This window comes from Cuculus canorus, chromosome 2 (genome assembly GCF_017976375.1).
Source record: "Cuculus canorus isolate bCucCan1 chromosome 2, bCucCan1.pri, whole genome shotgun sequence".
NCBI lineage: Eukaryota > Metazoa > Chordata > Aves > Cuculiformes > Cuculidae > Cuculus > Cuculus canorus.
The window spans coordinates 65951227-65964335 of record NC_071402.1 but is presented as its reverse complement, the minus strand read 5'-3'; the positions used below and the strand labels follow the sequence as shown (position 1 = coordinate 65964335).

The 13109-nt window shown below is 37.9% G+C and overlaps 1 protein-coding gene across 2 annotated transcripts in view; it reads left to right on the top strand.

Annotated features, from left to right (window-relative positions):
• The window catches only part of GABBR2 (gamma-aminobutyric acid type B receptor subunit 2), a 476939-nt gene that overhangs the window by 97744 nt on the left and 366086 nt on the right, over nucleotides 1-13109 (top strand). For both annotated transcript variants that reach the window (XM_054057392.1, XM_054057393.1), the window contains exon 2: nucleotides 11973-12110. In XM_054057392.1, coding sequence (XP_053913367.1) covers nucleotides 11973-12110 — 138 coding nt within the window. The remainder of the gene's footprint in view (nucleotides 1-11972; nucleotides 12111-13109) is intronic.

Sequence of the window (13109 nt, the reverse complement as noted above, 5' to 3'; positions counted from 1 at the left end):
ACATGCCAAACTAATCGCAGCAATCAGTGAGGTGCCAAATACACCACAGTGTCAAGGTACCTGGATAAATGACAGAGGATTTTGTGGTTTGGAAAATTCTTTGAGGTGCATGTCAATGAAATTTCTGTAGAGTCTGGTTATAGGCAACCAGCAGGAATTACTAGTGCAGTGAGACATGACTGATGGAATTCACGTTAATGAAAAATGTTAAGGTTTTTATTATGAAGGAGAATAGCACGTATAGAGACAAAGCAGTCTCTTTTGGGGGTTATAGCTCTTATAGTTAATCCTGGGTGTCAAGCAGGCAATGAGTTGAAGAACAAATGAGATCATTGTGGGTGTGTCACAAGCAAATACCATATATAACTAATTAAATTAGGTCACTAAGGAAGAGGAATAGGATGACCTAATTGGCTAAACTGGACGAGCTGGCACGTCTTAGCTTCTGGTATGGATTGTTTGCAGTTTCCAGACTTGCACTGAATGTATTTGCCTTTAAAAATCTGGGAGGTAGATCTGAGGCTGACTGCAGGTTTGACCTGTGCGGTCTACAGGCATTTCACCTTCCATACAGCCCAGCTTTATTTCACTTTTGTTCCACAAGTCTTATTTTTTCTGGAGCATGAGGACGGAACCCTCAAGGGTTGATACATCAAGGTGAATAATGCTCTTCTCTTGGCAAGCTTGATTAAGGTTCTCTGTAGCTGCTCCAAGGTGGGAAAGAGTATTGGTCATTCTGCTTGCAGAAATCCCATGGTATGCTGTTCAATGTGAGTGTTCAGGATTTATTTGGCAGCCTGTTAGCCTGTCTTGATCCTATAAAGGAACAGCTCTTTGTTAACGAGGTTGCAGTTTACAGTATGGAGGCAATATGCTGTTTGCATAGGTTTAAAGCCAGGGAAATTTAGTGTCCATGTGTGAATGTGACAGGACCACGAGTCAGACAGATGCACCATTCCAAGTTTTTGAAGTGGTTACTAATGTCTACTAATTAGGTTCCTGGAATATAAAACCCAACTAGGTTAAGATGAACCTTTAAATAGGGAAAATGCAAATTAAGTCTGTCAAATTATTACATAAAAGGCTTGAAGAAGTACCTGCAAAAACCCTTCCTGCAGACTTCATAAAGTTCGAAACGATCTTAAACATCTTTCCTTTCTAATATCTCCCTGTACTTCCAGGACTGCTCCTTTTCTTTCCTTTGCCTCTGAGGCTCAACTTAGAGTCCTTTCTTTGTTGCAGCTAAGACCAAGGCGCCTCAGGTTTGTGTTCATCTGCCAGCTCACTTTTGGAGTCTCATTGCTGCTGCCTTCTTGCCCCAAGTCATTTTGTGTATGAGAAATGGGTAGCGCACCATTGTGATCCAATGATATCGCAAACGGTGATCCTATTTGTCATACTGGTTGTGGATAAGAAGCATGTGCAGTCTCTCAGGTGCTGCAAATCAGTTTCATAGAATCATAGAATCACCAGGTTGGAAAAGACCTCTTGGATTATCGAGTCCAACCATTCCTATCTTCCACTAAACCATGTCCCTGAGCACCTCGTCTACCCATCCTTTAAATACTTCCAGGGATGGTGACTCCACCACCTCCCTGGGCAGCCTCTGCCAGTGCCCCATGACCCTTTTGGTGAAAAAAAATTTTCCTGATATCCAGTCTGAACCTCCCCTGGTGCAGCTTGAGGCCATTCCCCCTTGTCCTATCACCTGTCACTTGGGAGAAGAGGCCAGCACTCTCCTCTACAACCTCCTTTCAGGTAGCTGTAGAGAGTGATAAGGTCTCCCCTCAACGTTCTCAAGGCTAAATAACTCCAGCTCCCTCAGTTTGCTGCCTTCCCCCCCCCCCCCCCTTCCCCAATATTATATGTCTCCCTTTTCCAAAATGTTCCCAGGAACAGTAAGTTGTTTGGACCGTGTAGTTCTCCTGGGAATAACAGAGTTTGTGACAATTTGCATTGCATGAAATACGGTGGCTCATACTGGTGGATCAGGAGAAACTTCTAAACTGCTGTAGCCGTTGCAGGCATATTCCTACTGTTAGAGAAATCCCCTATCAGGAATAAATAAAGCAAGCCCAAGCCACCATTCAAAATTTGGTTTTCAGCCTGGAGAAGGAAAAAAATACTATGATCTTTGGGAAAAAGTGGCAGGATTCCTAATGGATACTTGGATTTGGAGAGTTTTTGGTACATGCCAACTGTGAAGCACTGTGCCTAGTCACTCACTGTGCCATCTGGGTAGTGGTTTAAACAAAGCTATAGTCTTTCCATCCTGTCTCTTTTGCAAAGTGTTAATGGAAAAAAACCCCCATATATAATGTTTACCTGTGCTGCTAGGCATTCTATTTCTAGCCTAAGACTTCTATAAAATGGGGAATTATTGTTGTCTGGTGCTATGTTAATTTAAGCCAAATTAAATTGTACCATGAATTTCACTTGGCTTTTATGGGCAAAATTAAGTGGTAGCTTAACCAAACGATTTCACATTATTTCTCCTGAAATAGCTTAGCAGAGATTTAGTCACTGTAGACAAAGTTCAACTATTCTATATCACAGGAAGATTTTATATTAAAAATTATAGGAGTGTGATAAAAAATAATATGCCAGGTATTCTTGACAATAAATTCTGGTCAATAGATTTATTTTTGTTATTCTTAACTTATTAAGCCTTTTTTGAACTCTTACTTCGTCACTTGTAATGTTCTTCTGTGTCTGTGTTTGCAAAATTTCTTGTTAGAGGATTAAAATAAAAATCCAAAATAATATTTTTTTAAACAATATTTCTTCAGAAAAAGCCAAGCTGGGAGCTAACTAATTTGTACCACTTAGCATTCTTCATGAAGAGCATCATCCTTTAAGGAAAGAGTTTAATCCTATTTTCAAAAAAGACCAGTTGCTTTCTGACCTTTTATTAGAATTCAAATATACTCTCAAGAATGCCACAGACATCCTTGTGATAGCTTAAGAGATCTTATCATGTTTTTCAGGTAAGCAACTTTCAGAAGCTATAAGAACAATTCTGAAGGGCCTTGGAGTCATCTGTGCCGCTTGTCATGCCCAGTGAGCGTTTATTTAGAAAATTCTGTAGCTGTGCACATCGAGAGACAGACTTTCTTGCCCTATGACTGAGGCATATAGAGGAGATGTTATTTTGACATGGCACCTTAACCAGGAAGCTATTAAAAAGCTCTTTTTCCGTATTTTCGTACACCCAGAATAATCTCTTGCGTTACATTCGTGTCAGAAAAGTATCAAATATCTTTTTTTCTTTAGCCTTATAAAACTAGTCTTTTTCGTGAGTGAGTACATCATGGGAAAGAAAGAATTCATATAGCAGGCTTCCCTCACAACTGGTTCTCGCTGATTGCTGAGGGCCAAGTGATTTTTCAAAACATCATTGCACTTATATCTCAGTTTCAGTTGCAACTTATTATGCAAGAGTGGGATGCCCAGCACACCATGATGTATATTGCTGTTACTTCAGATGTTCTGTGCTGATACACTTCCAATTTTTTCCATCCACAAGAGCTTCCTGATTGTTATTGGTAAATTTGGATTTTCCCCTTCTATGTTATTTTCTCTTATTTCAGTCCTTCCTTTTATTTTACTAAAAATAGAATTGCGTACTTCTGTATTAAGTTTTGATTTATTATTTTTGATTGTTCATGCTGCAAGTCGTATCTTTTGCTCATATTCTAGACCTGGAAAAGAAAACCAAATGTCATGTTTACATGTGATCACACATATCTTTTCACTTTTGTGACAACTTTTCTTATATTCCAAAAAGCGCAGGGAATGGAGTGAAAGGAAATCTAACCAAAGTATTCCAACAGAGTGTGACTAGGTGGTATGATCTATGAAAACGTAGGCTATTTATGGCAGTGTAACAATAAATGGCAATGAATTGAAGGGAAGAAAAAGATATAAGGGAAGTACAAAACTGAACAATTGACATTAGTGACTCTTTTGAGCCTGCCTTAGCTCTTCATTTTGTAATTGAGCTGCAACTGGCAGATGTGCTGTTAATCTACTACAGCACATCTTTCTTTCAAAATGAGAGGCAAAAAAATCGTGAGTAGTTTGCATCAATAAATTTAAGTGATAATGATCTTGGGGCTCAAGTGTCTGAAACAATTAGCACCTTTTGAGGTTACTTAAATGCAAACCCACAAGTGATTTCCTGGGGGAAATTTTAAAAGGCCTTTTGATGCAAATAAAGAACAGAGGTATTTTCCTCATTTGTTGAATAATTAAAATTAATTCTTTGTTTTGTTAGAAATCATTGTAGTGTTGAACTTCTTTGGTAAAAATTGAAAAAGCCAGAGAATACTGAGCCAGCCTGTTGTTAACAGCAGGACATGTTATTTGTTTTCTGAACATCTCTGAATATATTCTTTTTCCTACAGTACTCCTCTGGACTTTCATGCTTTTCTGTAATGCATCATATTTCCAAAAAAAATAATAGCAGTGGAGTTGTATAGATTATGTAAGGAGGAAGAAGCAAATGTGAGCGAGGCATTGGTTTCACTATTAATACTGAATATACCAAAATAACTGTTAGGTTTTTGAGCACGGGGATGTCAGAGAAAATGATATAGTACTAAGACTTAGTTTTGTTTTTTACATTTTTATGCTATACAACTGTGAATGTCCACATGCAGCTTAAAGGATACTTGGAAAAAAATTAATTCAGGATGACATCGTGTATGTGAAGTTATCCATTTGAATCAATGCTGCTAGTACACAAGACAGTTTTACGGATTTTTTTTCTTTTCTAATATTATTGGACTGATGCAGAAGTGAATGAGTTAAATAAAGTGGACTGGTATGTTGTGGGTGAATAAAGACAGGCAGAATGTTATTAAATCCTCTCTGGCCCATGAACATTACAATCAACACCAATTTGATTTTGGTTAGATGATGGGTCCAGATGCAGAATAATCCAGCAGAACTAAATAACTTATACTGTGGATCTGACTAATGGCTCATATTACACAATAGGATGTGTCTATGGCCCAAATGTTAGCTTTCCGTTAGTAGTTCAGAATGAGATATTAATGTTTTAATTTCATATTTGTCATTTTAGAGATGTTCTGTAACATGCTGCCTGAATTGTGAATTTTATCACTGTGTAGCCCAGGACAACTTACGCATTTGACCAGTGGCACAGCTAGAAACAGGATACAGGGGAACCTGTCTACAGTAACTCATGTGTGGGGTCCTCCACAGGATGCTATGGGGTGGATGTCTGCTCCACCATGATCCTCCTGAGCTGCAGGAGGATAACAGGCATCACCATTGTCTTCATTGTGAGTTGCAGGAGAATCTTTACTTCAGCACTTGTAGCACCTCCTTCCTTCCTTCTTCGCTGACCTCGGTGTCTGCAGGGCTGTTTCTCTCACATTTTTCTCATTCCTTTTTCACAGCTGCAGTATTTTTATCCTTTATTAAACATGTTATCACAGCTGAGCCCTGAACATCACTGGTAGGTTCAGCTCTGGGCAGTGGCAGGTGCATTTGGGAGCTGGCCCGAACTGGTCTGTTAGACATGGGGGCAGTGCTCCTGATGTCTTCTTGCAGAAGCCACCACTGCAGCCCGCTGCTACCACAAGCTTGCCAGGTAACCCCAATACAGAATTGTGAAAGGGAGTGATCTTCCTATCACAAATATGCAAAATGTTTCTTGATGGTCTGAGCTTTCTTTATGTAAGTTACAGATCAAGGAAAGGCTTCAACCTTCTTTGAGGAACTTCTAACCTCAGTGCAAGTTTATTGTGAAAAAAGGAAGTAAATTTAATCTCTTCTATTACCCTGTATTTAATCACGGTACAAGCTGAGGTAGAGTCAGTTTTGATTGTACAGATTTTATCTGTTTGCTACACTCCAACTCCATTTCATATTGGAGTTCTTAAATTGCAGTCATCCAGTGTAAATGTTATGTACTTGAAGACTTAATAACAAGACAGAAAATATACATTCTCTGTTTTTTGTTCCAGTTATCTTTTTTTTTTTTTCCTTGACTTATATGTGCTTCTTTGATAAGGAGAGACAGGAAATTTTTGTTTATTTTGCTGGATGTACTCAGTTGTCAAATAGTGAACTAAGAAAAAAAAATTACATGGAGCAAGACGCTGAGCCTTCACAAGGTGTTTAGATAGCCTCTTAGGAAGTGAGACAAAGGAAGAAAGAGTGGTCACCTTTGCTGTGGAGTCACTCACTGGAGAGGCAGGTGGCAACTGATAGAGAATAGAAGCTTGTACATAGGATGCTAAGCACCAGTACAGTAGTGATGGCTGTGAACTATTCCCTGTACAGCAGGCAGGATCAGATAAAGAAGTTGCCAGGTGAAGTCTCATAGTGTTTTAAGAAGTGTCAGGGTGGGAGGGGTGATTTACGTGGAAATACTTCAGTGAATAGGTTTAGTCGTCTTCTGTTGTGTTTACTTCTTCTAAACCAAAATGAAATCTGATTTCTAGTAGTTAAAATTAAAACATAATAGAGAAATTATGTACATAAGAGCGCACAGTTTGGGACAAATTAACCTCCATTTAAGATGCAGAAGTCTGATGTAGTCATTGGAGTGGGTTGCTTTTGTTTTTCAAGGACAGAGCACAGGAATGGCTATAGTAGTTCACGCCACGACTTGGTGCAAGTACTCGGAATTGTTCTGGAATAAATGATCTGTAGGATGAGTCAGGACAGGGTAAGCATTTTAATTCTGCTTCCCCACAACACCATCCTATCCTCCAGTTATCTGTGTTTCATTCTGAGGAAATCACTATCTCTTTATAAATAAGTTTAGTTTTGTTTTTTGATCTATGAACTAGTCCCATTTCTTTTTACATATTTGTGAACTTTTAATATGCATAACATCCCCTGGCAAGACATTTCACAATTGAAGTTTAGAACAAATGAAAGGAAATGCTTTTTCTTTCAATGGTTCATTATGTTGTTTCTGGATGTCATGGTTGTTAGAGTGGTGGTTCCAAGAGCAGCTGTAAAAGTTCATGGAAGGAGAAGTCCAGCTACAGCAATTAAATGCAAAATTAGAATTTCTGGCTCTGAAAGTATCTAAGTTGCAGATATCTGAAAACAAAGAGGATACCTCAGGAGATGCAGTCCCTGACCATAAAACCAGGCACAGGATGTGAACCTGCTAGATCTTCGTTGTAGATCAGAGCAGTTGTCCATCTGTTTCATCACGGAATTGTTTGTACTGCTTGATGACTTTAAAGAATTTAAAGCAAATCAGATGAAAATAATTTTTCATGTTCGTTGTCTCTTAGACTGTCAGCATGAAAGGAGCTAACATGGAGTTTGTTCCTGAGCAAGATTTGGCAGAGGCTTTATACCTCTGTTCTCTCTGTTCTAGGAAGTCTCATCATGTATTTATGAGCACTTGCTTCTCTTTCCAATGCTATTGAGTGCAGAGTGCTGCTGAAAGCTCTTGTATCACTTGTAAAATGTTGATATTTCATTATGCAGATGACAGCTGTTGGTTATTTCCCCTTATCATAACAAAATCTCTAACCTCAGTAGTCAGTAGCTCAATACATACCAAAATTGTTCCTTCAGTTTACTTTTACTCAGACTAAGTAGAGTTGTGCCAGAATATAGCTTACTGAAAACCAGCTGGGCATAGCTATCCAGCAGCTAGAAATCTAAATTCAATCATACATCTGAACGGTGCATCAGTTTACAGTTGTTCTCATTGCTATATCAGTTAAATTACAAGTATCTGCTGTTCTGCTTGTCCTGTATTTACTCAGTCTGTCCATATTATAGGAGTCAGCAAAGCTTTATATATCAGACCCATACGAATTTCCGTATTTCCATCCTGTATACTAACAATTTGCAGTGTGTTACATTTTTGGTCCTGAGGGTTTGAGCACACACCCCAGTGTCTCTCTCACTGTCTGCCAGACAGCCTTCCTGGCAGCCAGCAAAACTCACAAGTCAGTTCTGCTGCTTCTCCTGATATCAGTGGTGTGTGTCCTTCACATGGGACATCCTTCCTCTCAGCTGCAGAGGGCCTTTGGAGAAGGTCTCACTTGTGTATTCGGTTGCTGTGCTGTTCTTTCCAAAAAGCTTTTTTTGTCCTGTCCTTTGTGCTTCAGGCAGTACCTTGGTGAAGGATGATAGTTTTTATTTGACAGCCTCTCCTTTTGAAGAGTTCAGGAAGGTTAAAACTTCAGTCCCCAGACTCTTTTGGCTCCTCTCCTATGCATCAGTTCATCTGGCTATTTTTCCTAATTAAAATAAGTAGTTCTGTTTCCTTGGAAATGGAAGCTATGCCTTTGTAAAGTGCCACCTGTGATATTAATCAGTCTTAGTTGCAGTGAGGAGTAGGACTCTTCAGAGACCTTTGCTTGGTGATTTTCTAATATTTCACCTTGTGAATTGTCCACATGATTTGTATCAAGCCAGTGCATTAAGAGTTACATTTAATGTAATTATTTCATTAATAGGTATGTTTACTATTTATATGTGGCTTATAACTGGCTCTTAGCTGAGACTAAGCGCAGCAATTATTGTGTTTGAGATGAGTAATTCTCAGCCCCTTCCTCTGAAGAAATTTGTAGCACATACGGGTATCACATGTATTTGAAATTACAGTTATGGTAAAACTAAATTTCTCCCGTGAAAGGTATTGCAATCAAAAGAAATTGGACTAGTTCATAGATCAAAAAGGTATTGCAATCCAGTATTTCAATGTGCAGTCAAGATCAACAGCACAGCGTGGCTGTCTGCTTTTATATGTGAACCAAAAGTGAGCTGGCTGCAGTTCAGTGCAGAAAAATAGAGATGTTGATGACAGTTTAGGTGAAAGAGCAAAACTATCTAGCAGAGGCAGTGTTGGCTCCTTCGGGTGATAGTTTTCATCGTTTAAGGTTGTGACTTCTTATGAGGAATTCCTTGCCCTTCATTGGTGTTAATCATGCTCCAATTAATAAGCCAGTCAGCTTCTTGTCATCCACTTGCGGCCAGGACTTTCTCTAGCCTCTGCATTTTAATGTGGATTTTGGCTCTTATGCGACCTTATGTTGTACAGAAACTGTTGCTCCTGGACCTAGTTGTAGTCACTTGGTGACAACAATTCAGGAACTCATTTGGTGGTTATATGAAGGGAATTTCAGCAGTGTCTGTGCTTGTTGGCTTTCAGCACTGTTGCCCACTTCTAGGGTTATGTATGTAGGGTTGGCCAATAGAGGACCATGAGCAGCAGTGGTGGCTTGGGATCTCTGAAAATGTCATGTAGTTAAAGAGGCTTTAGGAACTTGATAAGGATATGTTCTTCAGACTAGAGGAAGAAACTTTTCCTAGCTGCTTGTCTCTCTGGGTTGGTAGGGCTATTATTTTTATCTGAATGTTTATTTTTTACTGCTTGTGACAGACATGTTGCTTGCAGAGAAGAATGTTATACAGAGTGTATGTTGTGAAATGTGAAGTTAAACAAATGTGATAGTCTGCTTTCTCCCGTCTTTCTCATTTTTCCTTTCATTTCTGTCTAGTCATTGCCAGCCACAGTATGAAGTTCGCTTTCATTATCACTGAGACATACATTGGACTATTTTGGCAGTTTTGCTCAAGGAGCAGACTGAGTCCTGTAATTATTTGTGGTGGCCTAAAAGAGAGAGAGATGAGAGTATTTGGGAAGAAAGTATGAAGATGGAAACATGGTAGGCTTTTAACTGAATTGCATTGGAAAAAAGCCCACAAGTTACTGTATGTACTTCAGGTTGATCAGTGATATGTCAGCAGTGTCAACCTTTCACTATAGGAGAGAAACAATGCTTTTAGTATGCCTTCTCAAGAGATCACCATGTGATTGGAAGTATCATGCAAGTATCTTTATAAACCTGTAAAGATCAAATAAATAAGAAAGAAAAAGTCTTGTCGTTATAGCAATTCTGCATCTTCCAGCAAATTGACCTACTGGGATCGTTAGCTGCAGAAGTTAAGTTTACTGGAGTGAGAAACAAATTGTAGGCAAATAATAGTTAAAAGATCCATCAGTGGGTTTTTTTGCTGCAAGGGTGAACTTTACCTCAGATAACTGACTGCAGGACTTTATTGTTTAGAATACAGATTTTATTTCTCCATAACTTTTTACTAATGTAGAACTTCATTGTCTACAGCTTCTGAATATTGTTTTATTATCAACATCCTCATTTCATTCTTAAACTGTTATTCAGTGTTACACTAGAATTGTAACTTAATGCAAAAAATCAAATTATATAATCTGGTTTTAAGTTAATATGAAAACCAATTCAACAATCCGTGTTGCTGCAGCTTGAAATGATGACGTGGATGAGGCAAAGACTTGGCAAAATTTCAGTTAAGTTCAGATACTGAAAACTCTAGTGTCTTTGGCTGCTTATAAAAGTAAAGTAACTGAGCCTTCTAGCTATGCTTGGAATAAACTGATCTTTAACTAAGGAGTGGAGGAGTAAGACTGGAGGACACTGCTTGTTCCGGTAATCACAATCTTAATTCCATCACAATGTCAGTTTGCCACCAATCCATCAATCTGACAAGGGAGCCACTGCCATATTGAATGTTCTTTTTTTTTTTCTGTAATAAGTAGGAAAATGTGCTATATCATGCAATTTTTAAAAGTCTATGCATTAAAATCTTTATCCTTTTGAATAAGTGGGAGCAGTAATTCTGTTCTTCTAGATCGAAAGCAAATAGAATAATTTTTCTTTTAGCATGTTAATTCAGTAATAAGATTAATATATAAGCTTGCAAACTTCTTAGTCAAAGTCTTTATTCTCTCAAGAGAATGCTAAACAATTACTAGTGGGATGCAGATAGTAAATGAACTGGTTTATTAAACTGTCATAATGAAATATCGAAGACTGCGATGTGGTAGTTCTTATAAAGACTGTATTTGAAGAAGACTTTGTAGAGGATGCAAAAGAGGGCAGAAAATTTTGTTTCAAAAAGAGAGATAAAGGAGTGGCTGTTACTGGAGCAGTGTCAGCTACTATTATAGCCTGTTGGCACTCCAGACTTCCAGTACAGTTTGGAATCAAATTCTTAACTTCAGACGTATGTTTTATTAATACTCTGCTGCAGTACTTGGGAATTAAACCATGACTACATAAGTTGTTATGAATGATTGATACTATTCTATTCAAGGCTTGATATTCATATATTTTTTTGCAGTACTGATCCTTCGTTTCTTAGTTTTCAGTCCTGGTCACAGTTTATGGTAAAATTCTTTATACTTGAAATAATGATCAAACTAATTATGAGAGAAGTCCAGAATAAGTTATGTTGGAAGGGACCTCAGAAGGTCCTTTTGTCCAGTCTTCTGCTCAAAGCAGGGTGAGCTATGAGAGCGGACCAATTAATTCTTGACATTTTAAAAGAACATTCTCTTAATATTTTTTGAAGACTTTGTGTTGTCTTAAATAATAGGCTCTCTACGATATATTTGTGCACAGAATACTGAGGTGAGACCTTAAGGAGAGGTTACTTAGGAGTCTTTGTTAGAGACAGAACTTTTCTTAGGGAGGCCATGAGTAGTGTCAAACTTTTCTCCAGCTATGGGAGTCCTGCTGACATCTGGTGTGTTAAATGCTGAATTCTGCTTTAGCAAAGAGTAGGTCTGAATGTAGAAAGGTTTCAGTCAACCATTTTTGTTGAGGCTTTTTAATTCTTTGTTAAATGGTAGTGCCAGAATTCAGATGTTGCAGCTTTTTCTTGGAAGGAAGAAATAAGGGGTTTTGAACTGTGAAAGGAAGGGGTTTTCCTATTCTTTTACTACAGCATGCTAGGGGTCCAGAACAGAGTGCTCCAGTTTTTCATGTTTGGGCATTAACATGTTATATATTGTACAGCTTTTACATCAGTGCAACCTCTGTTTGTTTTTTTTTTTTTTTTCCTCCTGCCCAGTAGTTTATTTCCTGATTAATTATGTTATTTGAGATGTCGAATATTGCTTCTCTCTTTTTTTTCCCCAGTGTGACAATGCAAAAGGACTCAAAGCCTTCTATGATGCGATAAAATATGGACCTAATCATCTGATGGTTTTCGGTGGCGTATGTGCAACGGTTACTTCTATCATTGCTGAATCTCTAAAGGGTTGGAATTTGGTTCAGGTAAGGCATGGAATGAATGGAATATATTCAAATGCTGATTATCTTATATCTCTCTATCTTTTTTTTTTAAATTAGAAAACTTACTATTTGATATTTTTCAAGCTTAACATTTTGTGTAATCTCAGTTTTGAAGGTCAGTGAAGTTAGGTGTAAAAAGGAACAGCTTTTATATAATACTAGATTTCAAGGCTTGGCAGTGTGCTCAAAATGTTTTTGAGGATGGAGCAGTGGTTGTGTATTTTAGTAGATTAATGAAGTAAAATCAATGGAATGTATTTCAAAAAGCAATCTAAATGAAATGAAGTTCGTTATGATAGGTGAGCAAACTAGGACTTATCCAAAGTTAGAGGAAACAACTTGTCAGGCTTTAACTTACGGTACACTCGAGTCTTTACTCTGTCTCTACTCAGACATAATGCAATAATTCCTGTTGACTTTAGAAGTGTTGGAAGCACATAAATTTTAAGTAGTAACTGGGTATGTGTCTCAGTATTTGACTCACAAAGCACATCTATTCCCAGCTGTTCTTCTTTCTGACTTTCTCAAAGTGACGTTTGTGGAAAGATTCCCTGTGCTGAGGTATCAGAATTTATTAATACTAATCTTAAAAATACAGAAGATAACAGCATGATTTTCTTCATTTCTTCAATCATCTGTCCAGTGATGATCTTTGCATTGATGGCTTTTCATTCAAGGGGGCATGACTTTTCAGAGGTAGAAATGCCCTGGCTTCCTACTCAATATTTGTATTGCCCAAAGATAAGTTTGTATCATTTTCTTTAAAAATAAACAAAACATTCTATAGCAAAATAATAATAGAGAGCAATTACCTGAGGTTTCAGTTGCAAACACACTCTTCTTTTCCACCTGGAATATTCACTGAGGTTAGTGTAGAATGAACAAATGAAGCATAATTAAGTTTGTGAGGATGATGATCAGAGTACAAATGGGAAAATCTTAGGAGGATAATTAAAGTAGCTTGTTAACTGTGTTTGCAAT